We start from the raw sequence: 19,618 nt of genomic DNA, 5'->3' as shown, positions 1-19,618 counted from the left end.
CTTGCTCCTAAGCTATACGAGGTTGCTAGGGGTTGTCAGATGACACTCGCTCACATGAGAGCCATTAACAGGGTGTTGTAGCCAGTGTTAGAACAACCTTGCAACTAAGGGCGAGTCACTGCAGAAGCAACTATGCTTTTTTTTTTTTTTTTAAGAGGCCATATGGTTCAGTCTTGTGACTACATAATTGCCAGCTACCTAAATCACATACCAGGAAACAAACATAGCTAAAGTCAATATTAGCTGTTGTATCTGCTACAGCTTTGCACCAGGCTTAGTAGGAAAACCTCTGACAGCAGCAAGAGCAAGTCTGCGATGGCTTCTGAAACCTGAAAGTCATGTCTGTTCTGTCTGGAATAATTGCAGAACTACATTAGCTACAGCTGTCCTTTTGTATTAATGGCTTATAGAATATATGAAGATCGTTTTGCCTTTTTTTTCCCCAGCTGGAAATTTGGCAGACTGTGTTCCTTTATAGGGAAGAAAGCTGATGGTAAATTACCGTTGTTAATGGTTGATCGATAGTGAAGAAACTTGCTTGAGGCTGTTTCTCTTCAGCAGGTATTTAGTTTCTTTGAGGGAGCTTTACAAGAGGATTTGTAGCTAAGAAAATGTGTGGGGGTACACCAAAAACTGCAAATGGCACTGGGGGACGAATAGAAAGAACAAGAAACAACGATGTACCACTTGGAAATAATCTCTCTTGTACCAAATTGGATGAAAGAATTAGAAAGTCTTTGAGAGACGAAAGTGTCAGCTATGCCAACAAAGTGACCAGACTGCTGCAAAACAGGTATGCATGTAACTTTTTTGATGTATATGATTTTTGACAAAGAAAGGACATTTTTATGTAACACTATATTTATAATCATGTGCTGAAAGGCTATTTTGTAAATAATTGAAAAAGTTCTGTTAGAAACTTATTCTTGATGATGATGATGACTGAAACTCCACAAAGTCCTTCCTTTTTGAAACCGAACCGACATACTTGACTCTGATGTGTGAGATTTATGTATATGCAAACTGAGGCATAAAGGGTAATTGCCTTTCTTTTCAATTAAGGTTAAATAATCTTACCTTCTCTTTCTAGTTTCCCCTCTTTGACTTTTTTTTGCCACGTCCTATGTTAGTGGGTCAAGTACTAACAGTGTGCGGCGCTGACAGGAGAGAATGCTGTGAAGTGGGGAAAGAACAGAGAGGGGAACCCTCTGCTTGTAAATTACCTCTAATTCGAGCATTACATCAGAGTAATCTGAAGGGGGAATAGTATTTATTTAGCTTTTGTGTTGTCCTTTTCAGACATGTGCCAGCACGTCTCCAGTGTCTGACTCTTTATAGCTATGTAGCTGTGTTAAAAATAAGGTTCAGTGTGGCTTTTTCCAAATTCTGGCACCCAAGGGTCTTAGAATTAGTATTATACATTCAGGATTGCTGGGCTAAGAAGCAGAAAAATATAGGTAACTATACACAGATGTTTCAGTCTGTTTGGTTCTCTAGCCTGTGGATGTTGCACTGGAGGAGTGAGGGGTTAGTCACTTTCAAAAACAGTTTAAGGTCAGCTGAAGTAGTTTTTGAATATAAATGAATAGGTCACTCTTCAGTTATTGCATGCATGCTGATAATTATAAAGGTGAAGCAAAAGCTTTCTTTGTAAACATTAGAGTTTGGAGATCTATATTAACTGAAAGTATTTATTCAGGGCAGAATAAGACAAATTTTTTGTGAATTTTTTCCTGGAACAAACACGTTTGCTTTCCCCGAAGTATGAGCAATCTTGCCTCCATGTCTCATAACTGTAATTGAAGAAATGTCAAAAAAACCAAAGGAAAGTGGCATGTGTAGGAGAAAATAAAGCAAGCTTAAGCTTCTCTGGGGACAGAGCTTTTCAGGATATCAATAAGCTGTTTCAAACTTGTGGTTTCCTTTCAAAAAATAAAAAAAATTCCATAGCATTTTAGTATGTGTGGTAGACCTGGTTCTACTGTCATATGAGCACAGCTTGATTTGGTTTATTTATTTTGACTTGAAGATAGTGTTTGTTAGTTCTAGCATCTTCCACCTACGGTAAAGGTACAATCTGAAGGTGAGGCTAGGTAATCTGTGCTGCTCAAACAGACTGATAGTGTTGAAGGAGCCACTTCTTTTTCTGATTTTTGGCATCATGCATTTGTCCTTTTTTTCCCTTCTTCTGGCCTTGGCCTTTTAAGTCCTTTTGGAACTGGCTCCCCTTAGGGAGTCAGCTCACTAAGCAGACAGACAACTGACTTGGGAACAAGAAAACTCAATTAACATCCCAACTAGCCTCAATACTTACTTGGAATGGATTGGGAACATTTTCTGTGTGCCCTTTCCTAAAGGTATATAGTTCCATGGACGAAGTGAGTGAGTGTAAGTCATGCTGCCACCAAGAGGTACAGGTTCTACTTCTTCCTTTCTACTTTCCTTCCTTCAGGTGCCTTCTACTTCTTCCTTTCTCCAACCATGTTTCTGATCCGCTTTCACGTGCTTGGACAGACTTCTGTTGCTGCAGAGAATTCAGTTTATGGGAGGGTCCAACAATTACCAGCGCAGACACAAGTAACAGCAAGGGTCACATAGTTACAAAAAGGGGTGAAAAGACGTGATGCTCTTACTTCTGTGGTCAAATTAGAAAACATGTTTAGTCAGAACAGCCACATTTAATCTGAAAAGTGAACATATACACAAGATCATATTCATTTAGTTAATTCAGCTGATTTTTATGAATGTGCAGGACCTGGCATTGCTAAATAAGCAATAATCTGATCTAGAGATAAGGAAGTAACATTTTGGGGTTTTGGTTTTTATGCATGTGAAAACAGAGCTGACCAATGAGTCTGCATACTGTCTGTATTCTTCAACACTCTGCTTTTTGGAGATGACTGAATACTCCTGCTGTCCCTGTTTTGGGGGAGCTGTGTTACATAACCGTGCTTAAACAATAAAGGGTGAAAGTGCTGTAAGCAGTGCTCATCAGCTTTTGTGATGGGCATCCTGGTCATATGACTAGTCTTGGGCCTGCTGCTGGATTCCATGTGGAAGTAATGAGGCTACATGGACTTGTATGCCTGTATAAATTGCCTATAGATATGCTTGATGTTATCAAATGAGGATCTCTTCTGTAATCGGTAGGTCTGCTGCAGGAAATGCATCTGTAAGCAATGGCATCATTAAAACATAAGTTTGATATTTCGTTAGAACTATAAGAAGCACTATCTGAAATTACTTCCCTAGATTTGGTTTGCTAGTAACATAAAGCTCTGTATGATAGATTTTGTGTAATTTCTTAGCTTGGTGCTGGCTGGTATTAAAGAATCTGTTTGTAGTTTTGGCAGATTGCAGCAATCTTTAATTCTAGCATGTTGTGTGGAAAAGGCTGTTAAGTTGGCTTCTTCTTTAACATAAAATCCAGTTCATGTCTTAGACAGAAGTCAGCACTGCATGAACAACATGAGATTTGCCATAGTGTGTAATAAGGGAGAGTTTATTTGTTCATAAGGAAACCTGAATTCATGCAACCCAGCCTGCATGCAACCCTGCATCAGTGGGCAGACGCAGGTCTAAATTGGCTCACTCTGTGTCTGAAATGAATCTTTCTCAGTTTAGACTTGCAAGTCTGTGGTCTGAAGTATGGATGCTGCTGTGCCAGTCATGGAGATAAATAAGGCTTTACTCTTGCATAGAATTTAAGCTAAAGCCATAGAGATGTAACTTTTCTTTGTTGTTAAAGGAAGGAAAGACCTGCAGCCTTTTTAAGGAAACAGCATAGTTACTTCAGGTTGTCTGTTGCAGCAAGTAAGTAAATAGATAGCTGTGTAACTGAAGAGATATTGGGGTATCTGGTTCTGAAGAGTATCAGATTCATGTGGCAGGCTAGGGTGAAGTGTATGGATGGCTCTGACTTCTCTTGCATTCAGTATAACTGGATTTTGAAATACCATTGCATAGGCAGTGGGCTGAGAAACTAGTAACAGACTTCTTACACAGATGGTGTAGTTACAGCTCTCTGTGTAAGCAAGGTGTGTAAGAAATTTGTTGGGCAACTATCAACAATGGTATCAGGTCTGGTCTCATGTAGGTTAACATGATGCTGTGACTGCCTTTGAAAGGGAAGGCTTGAAAAGAAATCTGTCTGGTGCTCTCAGCAGTTCTGGAGGCAACATGTTACATACAGGTCAAGAAGTTTCCTCACTGTGGATGGCAAAACAGCCTTTAGCATCATTCCATGATGGGAGACCTTGTATGTTACATGCATACAGCATACTTGTATTAGAGTAACTTACGGTGGAGATAGGTATCTGGCTTATTCTGCCCCAAGATGTTTAAAAACAGACCTCCAGATTGAGTTCTTTCAGGTTTGAAAAAGATGTCTATTTAGGCTTTTTTTTTTAGCTACGTAGAAATAGCACAAAGAAGAAATTAAGCTGGCTTTACTTAAAATTATTTTAAAATCACAAGTCTGCAAGTGTACTTCTAAAGCAGTTATCCTGACTCTAGCAGGTTTTGATAGTGTTTACCTCACTGATTTGTGGATGTTGACAGAGCATGGAATAAAAGAAATAGCTTCATAAATTCTAGTCTTTCATCTGTATAGGAGTTTTATGCTCTTCTCTCAATTATCTGCCTTCCATTTCTGTAAAGCACAGTTTGGGGAAATTCCTAAATGAAACCTTCTTTTTGGGTGGAAGATCAGTGTGGCCTTGACTGAAGTCTGTTATGCAGTTTGTTAAACCAACAACTATTAATAACAGTTGTACTCTCACCCCCCAGGTGCAGTCCATCCAGGTCAGGGCTGGGGCAGTGAGGCTGAGCATCAGTGCTCTGTGGCACTGCTTCATGCAGTAGTAGGTTTTTTCCATTGATTTCAGCTTGCCAGCTACATAACCTGGAAGTGTTTTCTGTAGCTAAAGCTGAGGCCAAGCAAATCTCCATGCTCTGATGTGTAGACTGACTACTTTTGGAATTAGAAAATGAGGTTTCTTGTGATTGCCGCAATAATCTCTTTGGCTTCTCAGCCTCTGTGGTAGTGCAACGAGGCAGGTCGTGTTCGTCATGTTGTATCTCTGAAGAATGGGCAGATTCTGGCTTGAGAGAATTGTTTTGCTTCAGGTTGAAGTTCAAGTATCTTGGTTTCATGTACTAAATTATTTTTATTGTTGCTGGACATCAAGTCTCAGTAATCAATGGCTACTCTGTAACCCCTAAAATGTCTCAGAAAAGGGGGAAGAAGAATGGAACAACATAAAACCTTGTCTATCCGCTGCAAGGCTTAAACTTTGGGAAAATCTTAACTTACATTGTCAGGAATAGGTCAATAGGAATTAAGTTTGTGTTGTTTAGAGAAGGAAGAGAGAGGATGTAAGCCTTGTGCTTTTGAAAGACTGCAGTAGAGAGGATGGTAATCCACTGTGTTTTATTGCCACTGGGAGTATTGCATAAAATAGTACGCTTGCCTTATAATAAGGATGATCCAGGTGTGTACAGAGAAGAGAATAATAGTAGTTAAGCCTGGAGCAGATTGCTGAGACAAAGTTTTGTGTTCTCTTTCTGGAAAATTTTGGAAGAAGATTGGATGAAAATTGGTCTGGCTTTGCCTGCCTCTGTCAGTGACACTGAGCTTAGACACTTCTTTGGAGTTCCTTTTTGCTTGGAGCTATGTGATTTGCAGCCTGGATTCTGTAAATGCTAAATAAAACATATATTTGCCTAATACCCATTTCTTCACTTAAATGAACCTGCAAAATAAGCACACTATTTTAATATCTTCTGTTTCTAATCTGTAGCTGGTCCTCTTCGGAGTTGGACTTGAATGAAATCCGCCTGATAGTTTACCAAGACTGTGAGAGGAGAGGCAGACAGGTCTTGTTTGATTCCAAAGCAGTCCGCAAAATTGATGAAGCTGTGGTTCAGGTATGAAATTTTCATTCTGCTGTTGTCCTACTGCTCTTTTGTTTACTTTTCCAAAAGTAGTTCTTTTAATAGCACAGTGTTAACTTAATCTTGTGATCTTTCATTGTGATAGCTGCAACAAGCATCGTTACAGCAAGCCTATGAACATATCTGGTATTTATAATATAAATATGGTATTCAAATGTAACAATCCAGATTTGCTTTCAGGCAGATAAATCTATTTACCTTTAAATTGAGATTTCTTCAGCCTTTCTAATGTTGACTGTTTGCTTTTTGTTGTTAGCCCTGGCTGTGCAATCTGTTTCAGTGATGTCCACCATGTGTCTAAAGGTGCTTTTTTTCCTTTGGTGTTTGGAGTAGTAAAGCTGTTGTCTTTATGTGAATTAAAACAACTTCACTGGCTAACCACGTAAGCATGACACATGGCGGTATATATGGTCATGTAAGTTTTGGTGACACATAGAACAAGAGCAGATGCCGTCAAGATGCAAGTTTTTTTTCTTTTCTCCAAGCACACTAATTGTGGAGTAAAGCTTTCAACAAACTTAGGTCATTTTAAGATCAGGAAACCAACAGTGTTTTCTGTTTTGTGGTGGTTTTGCTTGGCTTTTTTCCCCACTGCCTCTGTTTCTCTTCTACATTAAATTATTTCTAATTTTTGTTTGTTTTGAAGGTTTTTTTAGAACCAACAGCTTTAGCTTGTTAGACTAACATGGTTTGTTGCAGAGCTATATATATGCATCTGTATAAGCCATAGAAGAACAGTCACAACTTGTAGGATTTAGTTATGAAGATGCTTTAAAAGCAGCAGTCTGTATTTTGGTCACACTGTAAATATGCCATTGTGCTGAATCAGTAAGACTGATGAGCATCATCAGCTGATGTCTGATCATCTACTTAAGAGCGTAAATGGGTCAGACTGCTTGTTAATCTTGCTTCCCCTCTTCCCCCACCCCCTGCCCAAAATCAAGGTCATTACTAAGTATCTTAAAGTTGTTTTAAAACCAATAGCATCTTAGCAAAAAATGCATTTCTGACTTCATTTAAATACTCAAATTATTCCACTTGCTTGAATACCTTAGCTAAAAGTTAACTACAAAATGTCCTACCAGAAACTCTCTGTGCAACACTGACATAAAACAGATTATAACCTCCCTCATAACACATGATACAGGCTATAATCTGTTTTCTAGACACTCACTAATCTAAGTACCCTTTTAAAACAGCCATAGTACTTTGAATGCCATGCAAAAACACATGGATATTAAAAATAATTTTGAGTATTTGGTTGTTGTCAAACGCCAAAACTAAAACTTGATTCATTTAAAATTAAGACAGAATTACTTTCAAACTCAGTCCTGTTTAAATTGGAGTCAAGGGAGTGTATGTGTGTTTACTGTGTGTTTTTCTGAAATACACTAAGGCTTATTCACATTGAGTATTCACATACATTGTTTGTCTTTAACCTGCTAATTCTACCAAGTAATGGATTATCCATCCCTTATTTTTGCTGTCTGTTCTTCTGTTTTAGAAGTGTGTTAATCATTTGGGGAGCAAAAGTTATATGCAATTTGAGTGATTAATTGTGCAAATGATCACAGGAATTGGTTTGTAAGAAACCCATGAACTGAGATTTTGTTTACATAAATTTTGGCAAATATTACAAAGAGTAATTCATAACAATTGGGAATGATCTTCCTGTGAATCTGATTACTCTGATTATATGTGATACTATGAAAACCTATCTGACAGTGTGAATGTTGAGAGCAGTTCTCCACTTGCTCTGATGCTGGCATTTTAAAAATATTTTAAAACTGATACATATTTTTTGAACCAAATAAGAGTATTCTTTATTTCTGTTGCTTTCCTGTAGTTTTAAGGAGATTCTTGTGATGATATGTTTAGAATGGGAGTTCTCAGATTTACTTTTTATCACATTGTTCTGTTTTAACATAGAAAATGGCCGATGAGGCTTCTGTAAAGACCTCTGCAAAGAACTGCCAAGCAAGCAATGGGAACAACAATGTTTCTTCCCATAGTCCCTCTGTAAGCTGTATGCAAAATATCAAAGAACAGATACCGAAGTATCAGGTAATATTTGTTATGTTGTTGCTTTTATTTTTCCATTTTACTGAAGGAGTTAGTTTATTAAAGCCTGTGCTTAGATGCATTGAATGACTTTGTCTTCCATTACATTACAGCTTAATCTGAACCTTGAGATCTACTCTATCCTCAAAGTGTTGTAGAATAAAAATATATGTGGGTGCATCTTAACCTTTTAGTCTATCTTGGTCTTACCTTTCAAGGAGTTGTGAAATATCTAATAGCATTTTGTCATAAGAAGGTTGTAAAAAGCACTATTCTGTTCTCTGTTCATGTGTGCTTGTGGTTCAGGTCAGTTCTGAAGAGGCTGTTGAACATAGTTTATTAAGAATCCCTTTAGTCTGTCTTACTATAACATTAAATTTTAAGTACCCTGTCTCTTTCTTAGTAAAAGCATTAGCATTTCACCTAGAAAAATGAAGTTTGAAGGATGTATAGGTTATGGTGGGAAAAGAAAATGATGATATTTAACTGAAAGGTTATTTTCTTCAGCATTAACAAACTTCTCTTTGTATTTGCTATTGATGATCAGTCTTTGAAGCAAAATAACAACTGATCTGAAGACTGCATTTCTAAGTATAATCACAAATAATTTTCCAATAAAAAACATTTCCAAGAAGTTTTCTACAAGGATGGGGAAGGTGAATTTACTCATTTGGATAAGGAAGGCAGTTTAATTTTTGGGGATCCAGACCACAGAATCCAAGTCCTGTGAACATTTACAGCTTTTATCAAACAGTCTGTTATATGGGAATGTTGCTGGACACAGCTATTTCTTTAGAAATGCGGATGATCTTTTTTTCTCTCTTGCCTTTGGGGATCCATCCAGAACAAGGATAGCACTGCTCATCTAGTGAGCAAAATGCAGGTTTTCTTCCTGCTGAACCTGCTAAATCCACAGTGTTAAACCCACACTGAGTGCACACTGATCTTGCTTCATGAAAAAGATGAACTTCTTTGTTCTCCATTCCCAATGCATCGCTGTGGCACTACGGTAAGTTGAAATAGTATGCCAAGTTATTTTTGACTTTGCTGTTCCCATCTTCTTGTCTGTGTAGTACACCAGACCAGCCTCCGATGTCAATATGCTGGGAGAAATGATGTTTGGCTCAGTGGCAATGAGTTACAAAGGCTCCACCTTGAAAATTCACTACATACGGTGAGTGTCCTTTTCTGTGATGCACTGTCTTGTCAGGCACTTGGAATTGATGACTCAGTGAAGTAAATGGCTGTTTATCCTTTCAGCTCTCCCCCACAGCTGATGATAAGTAAAGTCTTCTCAGCCAGGGTAGGAAGCTTCAGTGGAAGCAACAATAAGTAAGAACATCTTTTTTTATATATAATTTCTTTCCTTTCCCAGCCAGTGCAGTTGTCTCTATTTCTTTCTCCTTCTGTAGTTCTGGTAGAAAATCGAGAAGGCAGCTGTGGAGAAGAATTCTCTTAATAGATCCTAGTTAGGCCAGCCAAGTTTTTAATTTAAAAAAAAATCTCCGAGTTTCTGCTTCCTAATTTGTCCAGGAGATGCAATAAAGTTCAGAGGTTAGGTGCTTTGGGCAATCAAAATGTCCATCTCTTACTGCTGTCAGAAGGGTGAGGAAGGGATAGGCTGAGAATGCTTTGACCCCGTATCCCACTTCTGTTCTGTTGTACCTCCTCCCCAAAATGGGTAAATATGAATAAATTGAATCCCAACTGTCTTGGAAAGAAGCTTCCAATAATTTAAATATAAAAAATAAATGCCTGCTTCCTTCCAGTTTCAGAAACCTACTTGTCCTTCGGTTTGGTTTTAAAGTTAATGTTCAGCCTTCTTTTTTTATAAAATGAACCTAATTCTTAAGCTAATATTAATGCCTATTGATCATATTCTGAAGGAATACTGGCTTCTCCCCCTATTTTAGCTTGCAAGATAGCTTTGAATGCATCAACCAGGATCCCAGTCTGGGAAAGCTGAGCTCCAATCAGAATGGTTTGGGAACCTGTCGCAGTGGAAGTAATTTAGGTAAATATTTCCAGGTTCTGTGTCTTTCTGACAACACGAGGCCATCTGTTCATTCAGTTTTGGCTTTTTTTTCCTCAGTACATCACCTCCTTGGGTTTTTTACCTTTTATTTGGCTTGGTTTTTGTGTTTGTGTGGGTTTTTTTGGTTTTTTTCTTCATTTTTTTCCATTTTCTCTACGTTGCTTTTGTTTCCTAGGTGTGTTACAGCTGTGTAGCAGCAAACTGCTGCAGGGTGTGTCTGAAGGAGGTCCCCTCCGGCTCATCCGCAGTGCTTCTTTCTTTGCAGGTTTGTGTGGAATGCCAGCCACAGTGTGACCCATCCATGTGCACACACAAATCCAGCTCCTTCTGAATCTTTGCAGGACATGCATAATTAGTCTCTAGAAACAGAGGGCTGAAATAGTGACAACAGGTGTATCTGGTATATACTTAAAAATATGTGTTCTGGAAAGATGGCTAAGCTAAATTATTGTGTTTTCTTTTAAGGATATTTTATGCAGTCTTTTAAAGATGAATTAGCCCTTATGTTTCTTAGAGAACTTCTGTTTCCTGGCTTGGTGCTGGTTTCTTGCTAACATGCAGGTGTCTTGCTGGTGTACAGCTTTTTCTTCTCTGATCTCTTGCTACTTCTTAATTTGGTGGGAGACATTCAAAATTCTTGAGCTAAGTCTGGGAGGCTTTAAGGGTTTTTTTCCTTAAGCGATATTAATTTCTTTAATTGTCAAAACTTTAGGCTGCATAAAGTTTCTTTTTACAGGCAGAATGATGATCCATGCAGGTGGGTAGATCTCAGGCCCCATTACTTCTGTTAATTGCAAAAATGTGAACTGAAATACCAATGCAGTTTCTTCACAGCCTTTGCAAATCTTGCATGCTCTACAATTTGAGTTACTCTGCACTACTAACACTTCGATATAATCTGACACACTGAGTATTTCTTATTGTGAGGCTTTGTGGACAGTAAATCTCAGCTCAGCAAGTGAAACAGAAGCTTTTAATGGACCTTGTGCTAGACTATTTAATTCTGATCCTAACCTGTGTCAAAGGACAGTCTTGCATACTCAGAGTTTATCAAGAGTGATGAGGATACCACCAGCCCTCACTTTCAAAGTATATCTGATTTCTGATAATGCAGACTGTATTCATATTCTTAAGCTCCTTAGAGATGTTTTTACATTTGGGCAAATAACCTTCCTGTGGTAACATGATACTCAGCATAGGCTACTGTTTGCTGCCACCTCTCTTCACACCCTACTGATTTTGAGCAACAGTACGGGATGTAATTTTTTTGGTGTATGACCTTTAAACTTAAATATTTTTTTTAAATACTGACAAATAGTATGATGAATTATGTAATATTTTCTGTTGATCTGCTCTGTTTGTTTTAGCACACAGCACACCTGTTGATATGCCTAGCAGAGGACAAAATGAGGACAGAGACAGCGGCATTGCTCGGTCAGGTATCTGCTGTCTATCTTGTTTGCCTGCTTTTGTAATTGTTACAGTTCTTGGCTGCAGTGATTCACCTGAAATATAGACACCTCATGACCTGTAAATCCATAATTGTTTTTATCTGCTAGGTGGTTTGCCTTCTGCATTTGCCCCAAGCCTTTATACAAAAATATTTGCAATTATATTCTTTGTTTACAGCCACCATGTTCTGGGCTCTCAACCAGTTTATAATTTGGAGGAAGAACTGGTTGGAGCCTTTACTAGAGCAAATGAAGAGAGGTGGCTTTTTACACTGAATAGGAAAATGAAGACCAGAAGTCATCCTGTCTGTTGTAATGGGAGTGCAACAACTCATGGGACAGAACACTTTTAATGAGAATAAGATACATTTTAGTATGTTTAAGTAGGGACGATCTCCTACTTTATAACAAATGAATGTCCTCAAGCAGCAAGATTTATTTTAAATAATTGTCTCTTCTATTGCAAGTGAATTGTGTGAAAAATACCAGAAAGCAAGAGCAATATTTGTGAGAAATTATTGTTAGAGTATGAAGAACAGTATTTAACCAGCACTCTTTGTGATTCATTGTATGTGGGGTTTCTTGCTTTCTTCATAGCATCTCTGAGCAGTCTTCTGGTTACTCCTTTTCCATCTCCAAGCTCTTCATCATCATCTTCTAGCAGCTATCAACGTCGCTGGCTCCGAAGTCAGACAACCAGTTTAGAGAATGGAATTATTCCCAGATGGTGAGTGTAGCACCTTTCTTCTTACAACAAGTGTTTGAGAGCTTAAGCCTCTTTTCTTTAAAAGCACAAACCCTGTTATTAAATGCTCTCGACTCAGTCTATCTTCTGTGTATGTTACATAAGATTGCCAGTATAAAAAAAGATGAAGTTTTGGCTGAACGTGAACTTCAAAGCCCAATTTGGAATATAAGTATTTTTATTGAATACATAGACTGTGTGTTAATATGGTGTGAATGTATAGGCTGTGTATGAAACCTTATTCTGAAAAATAAATTAAATTGTTTCTGAAGGAACAGAGCATCCTGTTGAGATGAAAGGGACTGTAACAGCACTGCTGCCATAATGACCTTATGCTATGATGAAGTCTGACCAGTGAGCAGTTAGTGAAATTTTGGAGTAATAGCCCATGACGACTCTCTTGGCTGGTACAGGATGTTCCTGATGTGACTTCTGCCAAAACAGGAAGAAAAAAAAAACTGTGATCAAAATGCTTGGCTTCTGTTTTGGAATTTTATTAGCTTTTGTAGCTCAGTGGCATAACAAAGCATGGAATGCAGCAGACTTTTCATAGCTAATAAGCAAATTCTTTCCTTGTCATTTGCAAAATAGCAAATGGTTCTTGATTATCCTCTCTCTGTACTCATCCACCTGTACCCGGAGACAGAATGGAATTAGTGGAGACCTACAAGAAATTCATGCTATTTGACCTCTCTCCCTTTTCAGTTAAGAGAAGCATAGAAGATGCCAGTTAAAATATGTAGTCAGTAAAAAATAAAAATTAAACCTCATTTGAAAACCTTTTCCTAGTGTAAATCAACATTTGCAGCATTTTTTCTAGATATTCTTAGTGAATAATTTTTAATATGAAGGATTGTGCCACGGTATTAAAGTAGCAGTTGTGCTGTCTAAATCATACTTGCAGTTGAGAGTAAACTGGTTGCTTTAAGTAAACTGAAGTACTTTTTCCTAAATAAAAAAGGCTGAGAGCAACCCATGTAAAAAAGGTTAAAACATCTAGGATAAATAAGATCATTTCAGCCCAGTTTAAGAAGCAGCCAAATTTTCACAAATATAAATTTCTGCAAAGTGTTCTGAAAGTTACAAATTGTCTAGAGGAAAGCCTCTTTGGGCTGCTTATTCACTGGCTGGAGCAGGGTTGTTGGTTTTTTTTCCCACTGGAGAACCTGTGCTGGGGAAAGATACTGGAAACAGCAGATCATTATTTTTACTGTCTAGAATTATTCTGGAACTGGGATTCTTTCTAAGCCAAAAGGCCTCTTCAGATACTTGTTTTCTGGTTACTTGCTAGAGAAACAGTAGGCTTCTGGTTGAATACTTCATTTCTACAGAGTTTGCACGCCAGGTTGTTACAGCCAAGATTCTACAGTCTCTCTGACTGATGTTTTAGGCCAATAACTCAAAGAAATTGAGATGTCTCGTTGGAACTCCACATAGTCGATTGGCAAGCAAGCTAGATTAGCAGTTTTGTTGAAAAGGCTTCTCTCTCAGACCTAAATTCCTCAATTTCTGTTCCTGGGAAGCAGTACAAAAGCTTGTGATGTTTCTTAGATGCTGACTGACCATCCTTTGCTGACTTCCTTGGGAATTTGTCTCTGTATGCAAGTTCCTGAAGTTCAGATGAGGTTATGTTTTTGTCTTGAGCTCTGTTTTCCCACAAGCTGTTTTTTTTGCTGGGGTTTAATTGTCTGTTTTATCCTGTGTTCATGGACTCATACCTCTGTGATTAGAATTTTTTGTATATTTAACTTTGTCAAACCGATTAAACTGTAAACTAAGTATTTTTAGAATGGACTAAGAATGAATGCTTAGCCCTGAGTCTTTCCTTTTGTTAATTGCTTTGTAGTGTTCTATAAATATTACAGACTTCATTTCAAGATACTTCTGATATGAAAAGACTTCAGACTTTTAATTACCACTCACTGGTATTGCAGTCTTAACTTAAAAGAAACTCTAAAACCCAGCTATTTCCAGATGAGTGCTGCTCAGAATGTCTCCATGGCTTTTATGTCTTTTTACCCTTTTCTCCTATGATTTCTCAGTAGATTAAAACCCATTATTCAGTTGAAATTCCTTACAACAGACATTTTTTCCATACTATTTTACTTATTTATGTATACACATAATATTTATATATATATGGTGTTTTTTTCAGTTAAATTTATCAAGACTCTTTAAGCAAGAAAAAATAATAATTTTGTTAATTCAGCAGTATCAATATCTAGTGCTGCAAGGCTAGTATTTATAGAAGAACAGGGTGAGGGATTTTTCACCCTTTTGTATAATCACAGTGAAAATTGTGCTGGGCTGAGACTTGTGGGTATCATCCAAATCAGTTGCCTGTGCCAAGCAGTAGCTTGGAATTTACATCAGGTGTCTGTGGAACTTGACTCTTGAGTAAGTCTTGAAAAACTCCAAGGATAGAGATTCCACAGCCTTTCTGGACACTGCCATCCCCTTGATTGACCATTTCCCCCCCATTTGACATTATCTGCAAATTCACTGAAGGTGTGTTTTGGTCCACAGGCCAGGCTCATAATCAAAACATTGGGCAGTATTGATCCTAGTAGCAACCCATGTGTAATATTGAGAAGAGACAATTGTTGAAAGAAATGTGGCAGCACTCTCAAGGAAATAAGCAGAACTTGGGGAAATAATAATGGTTGTAAAATAGCCACTGGATGGGTGGTTTTTTTTCTTTCTGGTATTTTTTTATAGCTTTAAGCAGAAAACAAATCTTTCTAAGCTAAAGTCTACACAATTTTGAGCTGGGCAAACATGTATTTGTAGGCATTAAGTTTGTGTTTTTACAGTAATTACTGGGTGGTTTGTCTTCAGTTAAAATATAAAGTTTTATTTTGTATGCAAACATCCATCTTAAGATGCCAGAACAATATAGATAGTATGGGTTATGTTTCCCAACTTCCCTCATGAGCAACAGTCCAGATTCAAGAGCATCATAATTATGTAGCTGAGCACCTAGAGAGGAGCTCGAGTGCTGGATGCAGTTCACAGCTCCGAAGTTACCTTTAAGCTTTTTTGTTATGATTTTGTGTGATGTATCTCTGTTCCCTTTTCTTCGTCTCCCTCAATGTTATAGCCAGGAGGGAATCTATTAGTTCTGTTTCAGAGGAAAGTGTTCACACCAGGCCTCTCTGGGGATTGTCTTCTTCCTATTTGAAAAAACACAGGACTTATCCATCAAAATGTCAGGCATCCTCTGTTCAGAAACATGTGACAGCAAAGCCTTATGTAGTTAGTCAGAGGAGTCCTACAATGAGTTACCTTCCACTATGTAGAGAGCTATGGATAGAAGCTGAATTCTCTCTCAGTACACAGGTAACTGTCCTAACAAATCTGTCTTACAGGTCCACTGAAGAAATGTTTAGTATGGCTGATGAAAGCTGCAGCTCCAATCCTGCTATGGTTCGGAGGAAAAAAATTGCAATCAGCATCATCTTTTCTCTGCCTGAAAAAGAAGAAGCTCAGAGAAACTTCCAGGATTTCTTTTTCTCTCACTTTCCTCTTTTTGAGTCTCACATGAACAAGCTGAAATATGCAATAGAAAAGGTACAGAATACTAATTTGGCATAATGTAGAAAAATGTCAATCAGAATGAAGTATTCTAGAATCTGATAGATGAAGAGTGGGAGAAGGTGCGTGGTTTCAAGCTTGCCTCCCTCCTTACACATGCAGTCTTGAGCTTGAGCCCAGTGTAGGAACTCAGCATTTGCTGAAAGAGGTGCAGTTTCTTTTCTAGCCAGAATTAGAATGGAGCGTTTTATGGTATGGGTGGTTTTTCCTTCGTTCTTGCCATATTTCACTCTGAGGTTTTCTTGGCTCCCTAGAGACTGTGGAAATGATGGTACTCTGTCCTTTCATGCAGTGTCTTAAAGAGAGACACAAAATATTTGTGTCTTGCTGTCTCTTCTTCCTCTCAGAAATGTTCTCTTCTCTCCCCTTGTCCAGTATTAGGGATTGGTCTCCTATGAAGTGGAGGGAGGTTGGCATTTGTTGCTGTCCTGAGTGGCTGTATAGGACTGGGGCTAGATCTTAGTTATTTTGACATGTTAATGAAGTTTAAAAAGATGAAGAATGTGAATCCTTTAAGCAGCTGTTTTGTGTCTTTAACTTTAATCAAGGCCATGATCTCATGTAGAAAAATAGCAGAATCCAGCCAGAGAGTGCAGGTTTATATCAGCCGTGTCATGGATGCCCTGGGAGAATTCAGGTGAGTTGATGGAATTCTGAATTACAAGGAGAGCACTTGTCATGCCCCATGAAAGATATTTGTCACTTTCAGTTATAAGCAACTGAATGTAAGGTCTTGTATTTTAGACAGTGTTGCAGTTAGTGTGAATGAATTTTCTGCATTGGTTGTTGGGGAAATGTTTTCAGAAAACTTTAGCAAACCAGCTCAGCCATTTTCCAAATGAGAATGGAAGTAGTTCTGTTGCACTCATATGTTCCTGGGATTGTCAGTTAAAGTCTAAACATCTCATCAAGAGCTGGCTTCTGCTGATGACTGTGCAGTTGGGTGGATTGATGTACTCAGGCAGATAGATGTGTCTACTCCTAGCCATGGATGTTGAACAATGTAACTGGCAAGAAAGTTGCAGTCAAAAGCTCTCTTTTCTGTACTTGAGAAAGGAAGGAATGGTCAAAGGCAGAGAAAATCAGCCCAGGAGAGAGAGAAGGCTTTAATGGAATGGAGGTTCTGTAATATCTGGAATGTAAAATTAAATCTGTGCAATGAATAGAATGGGTTCTTCTTCCCCTCAAATTTATTTCTGAATGGTTTCACTGAATAAAATTCACATGGGAATGCAAAAAAGGGAAGCCAAGTATGTAATTCATACGAAGACACTGTGTTACTGATAATATGAATTGAACAGACTAGTGTTCTGAACACTGGTTATTACTGGAAGAGTAAAAAGTCTTCCAGTTTAGTCTCCTAGATCTTACAAAAAAAAGCAGCAAATTATAATCTGGACAACAGAAGAGGAAAGGGGCTACTTATATTTATTTGCAGAATTGAGATGTGTGCATTAACACTGACTTTTTGGGACTTTTCTTTGGGCAGAGTTACCATCTGGAACCTGTATTCTGTTCCAAGGATTGCAGAGCCTGTGTGGCTTAATATGATGTCCAGCACCCTGGAAAAGAATCAGCTATGCCAACGTTTTCTTAAAGAATTTACCTTTCTGATAGAACAGATCAACAAAAATCAGTAAGCTTCCCCACTCCCTTTTTTTTAAGAAAAAGCTTTTGTGCTTCCCAGTTCAAAGCACTTAATGGGGTGTGCTTTTGCTGGTGTTACTTTGGACATGCTTTTTTAAACTTCTTTTCCCTCCTAGGTTCTTTGCTGCTTTGCTGACCGCAGTGCTGACATATCACCTGGCGTGGGTCCCAACAGTGATGCCCGTTGACCATCCTCCCATCAAGGCTTTCTCTGAGAAGCGCACATCCCAGTCTGTCAACATGCTGGCAAAATCCCACCCGTATAACCCTCTCTGGGCACAGCTGGGTCAGTATGATTTGGAAAGCTTCAGATTTTTCTATAACAAGCACCTTTGTGCATCCACTCCTGTTAGATAAGGGCTGATTGTAGTCCAGGTCATGTTTCCTCCTACCAACAGATGTCTTTTGCCTAATTAATCAGAATTTGGAGGCCTCTTTGCATATCCTGCTTTTTATTCTTGTTCCTTGTTGACATCCTCTGTTACACTGTCTGGTTTACTTGTTATAGAGATATTAAGATGATGCAAGTGCTGTGAATGGTCTGAGCAGTTTGGGAAAAAAACAAGATGAAATAGACTGGATAAAGAGGAGTTGCCTGGGCCTTGGAGGCCCTTTGTAGTTGAAATTGGCTACCTCCCTTTGTCTCTTTCTCACACAGCTAGAATAGAGAGCAGAGCAATAGATAGAAGTCTGGCAACCGGCAGTAGCTCCATTCACTTACTGTTACATGAATGGGCTTGGGGCAAGATTTTTTTTCTATGCTCTGTGCCTCAGGCTGGTCTCTGACAAATTTTATAGCTTGTAAATTATCTTGATACAAGGGACTAGATAACTGATGTCAAATGAGTAGGTGAATGAAAGCTCAGAAAGTAATTCTGTCAGTGGTAAATATTTAAAAATTCCTCCCCTTCTTGGCAGCAGATGAAAATCTGACATCAGATAGCCCTTCACTTTAGCTGATGTACTATATTGCCATGTAAAATAACACACATGCACCCTGAGGCAATGATGTGGCTTACTCTGTGATGCTGGTGCTGTCTCTTCCTGATTGTCTCAGGCTTCTTTTTCTCAGTAACCTCTATGAAAGATTTGCTACTCTGGCCATGTAGTTGTAGTGAATTGTTTCCTGGTTTAAGATGTCATTTAAACATTGTGCAGAGGTTAGACTGAAGGGGAAATTAGAAGTGTGCTCATGGTGTTGAGGACAGAGCCAGGCCTGGAATTACAAAAACCAGCTGGACTGGAGGCGTAAGCTCAGTAGTAGCTCTTGTGGTCACTCCCAGGAGTCACCACTGGTGACTAGTCAAGAGTCTGTTTCTCTTTTTGTCCTGCCAAGTTCTCAGTGCCTGAACTCAAAATGCTCTCTGATTTTGTTTCATTCTTATAAAGCCCAAAAAGCTGTTACTCTTGTGGTTGCAAAAGCTGATTGTGAAAGGGAGATGTTGCCCTCTGCTGGTCCTCTTCTTTAGGAAGAGGGAAGAAAAACAAAAAATCAAGTCTTAGTGCTTAAAAATGGAAATGACAGGATTTTGATGTACCCGTCTTTCCACCTTCAGACCTGTATTTTCATTACATATTACATATCAGCTGCAATTATGTACTAATACAATTGTAAGTCCTTCTGTCATGAAGACATACTGTCTCTTAAATACCAGCTTCAATCTAATGATATTAACAAGTATTAGTGCTTTTTGAAGATCATGATTTTGACTTGTACTGTCTTATTAGTATTTATATAAAAGCCAATTATGCAAATGAACATGAAGCCTTAATCTGATTTCCATAGCAACTGTGCTCAACTCAAAAGTAAAACAATATATTCCAGTTTCATTTCAGTATTGCTTGTCCTTGTGACCTACCAGCCTTTTAGATTAATTGAGGAGTCTGAAGCCCACTTTTGGTTCCTGAGAAATGAATTTGCTGGCTTGTTAGGATCTGGGCTTGGTTGCAAGGGTATCCCTAGGTGAAGGAGAATAGCACCACTGATGTTACCTGCCACCCAGGATCCTCTCCAGTACATCACTGGCATTGTGGGAAATGGCAGATCTTAGCAGGGGAGACAGTAAGAGAACCATGGACTTATTGTCTCATTGATCCTTGTTTTGTAGGAATGGAGTAGGGAGCCTTATT

The 19,618-nt window shown here is 38.5% G+C and overlaps 1 protein-coding gene across 1 annotated transcript in view; it reads left to right on the top strand.

Annotated features, from left to right (window-relative positions):
• The first annotated feature begins 233 nt into the window (after positions 1 to 233).
• Positions 234 to 19,618, top strand: part of FNIP2 (folliculin interacting protein 2) — a 33,719-nt gene continuing 14,334 nt past the window's right edge. The window contains exons 1-13 of the mRNA XM_030947139.1: positions 234 to 793; positions 5,802 to 5,928; positions 7,885 to 8,019; positions 9,090 to 9,190; positions 9,277 to 9,348; positions 9,930 to 10,030; positions 10,227 to 10,316; positions 11,419 to 11,490; positions 12,100 to 12,229; positions 15,616 to 15,817; positions 16,390 to 16,478; positions 17,331 to 17,477; positions 17,605 to 17,774. Of these exons, the coding sequence (XP_030802999.1) occupies positions 612 to 793; positions 5,802 to 5,928; positions 7,885 to 8,019; positions 9,090 to 9,190; positions 9,277 to 9,348; positions 9,930 to 10,030; positions 10,227 to 10,316; positions 11,419 to 11,490; positions 12,100 to 12,229; positions 15,616 to 15,817; positions 16,390 to 16,478; positions 17,331 to 17,477; positions 17,605 to 17,774 (1,618 nt within the window). The 5' untranslated portion in view covers positions 234 to 611. The remainder of the gene's footprint in view (positions 794 to 5,801; positions 5,929 to 7,884; positions 8,020 to 9,089; positions 9,191 to 9,276; positions 9,349 to 9,929; positions 10,031 to 10,226; positions 10,317 to 11,418; positions 11,491 to 12,099; positions 12,230 to 15,615; positions 15,818 to 16,389; positions 16,479 to 17,330; positions 17,478 to 17,604; positions 17,775 to 19,618) is intronic.

This window comes from Camarhynchus parvulus, chromosome 4 (genome assembly GCF_901933205.1).
Source record: "Camarhynchus parvulus chromosome 4, STF_HiC, whole genome shotgun sequence".
In the NCBI taxonomy this organism is placed as follows: domain Eukaryota; kingdom Metazoa; phylum Chordata; class Aves; order Passeriformes; family Thraupidae; genus Camarhynchus; species Camarhynchus parvulus.
The sequence above is the reverse complement of the archived record's forward strand: the minus strand, read 5'-3'. Positions and strand labels throughout refer to the sequence as shown.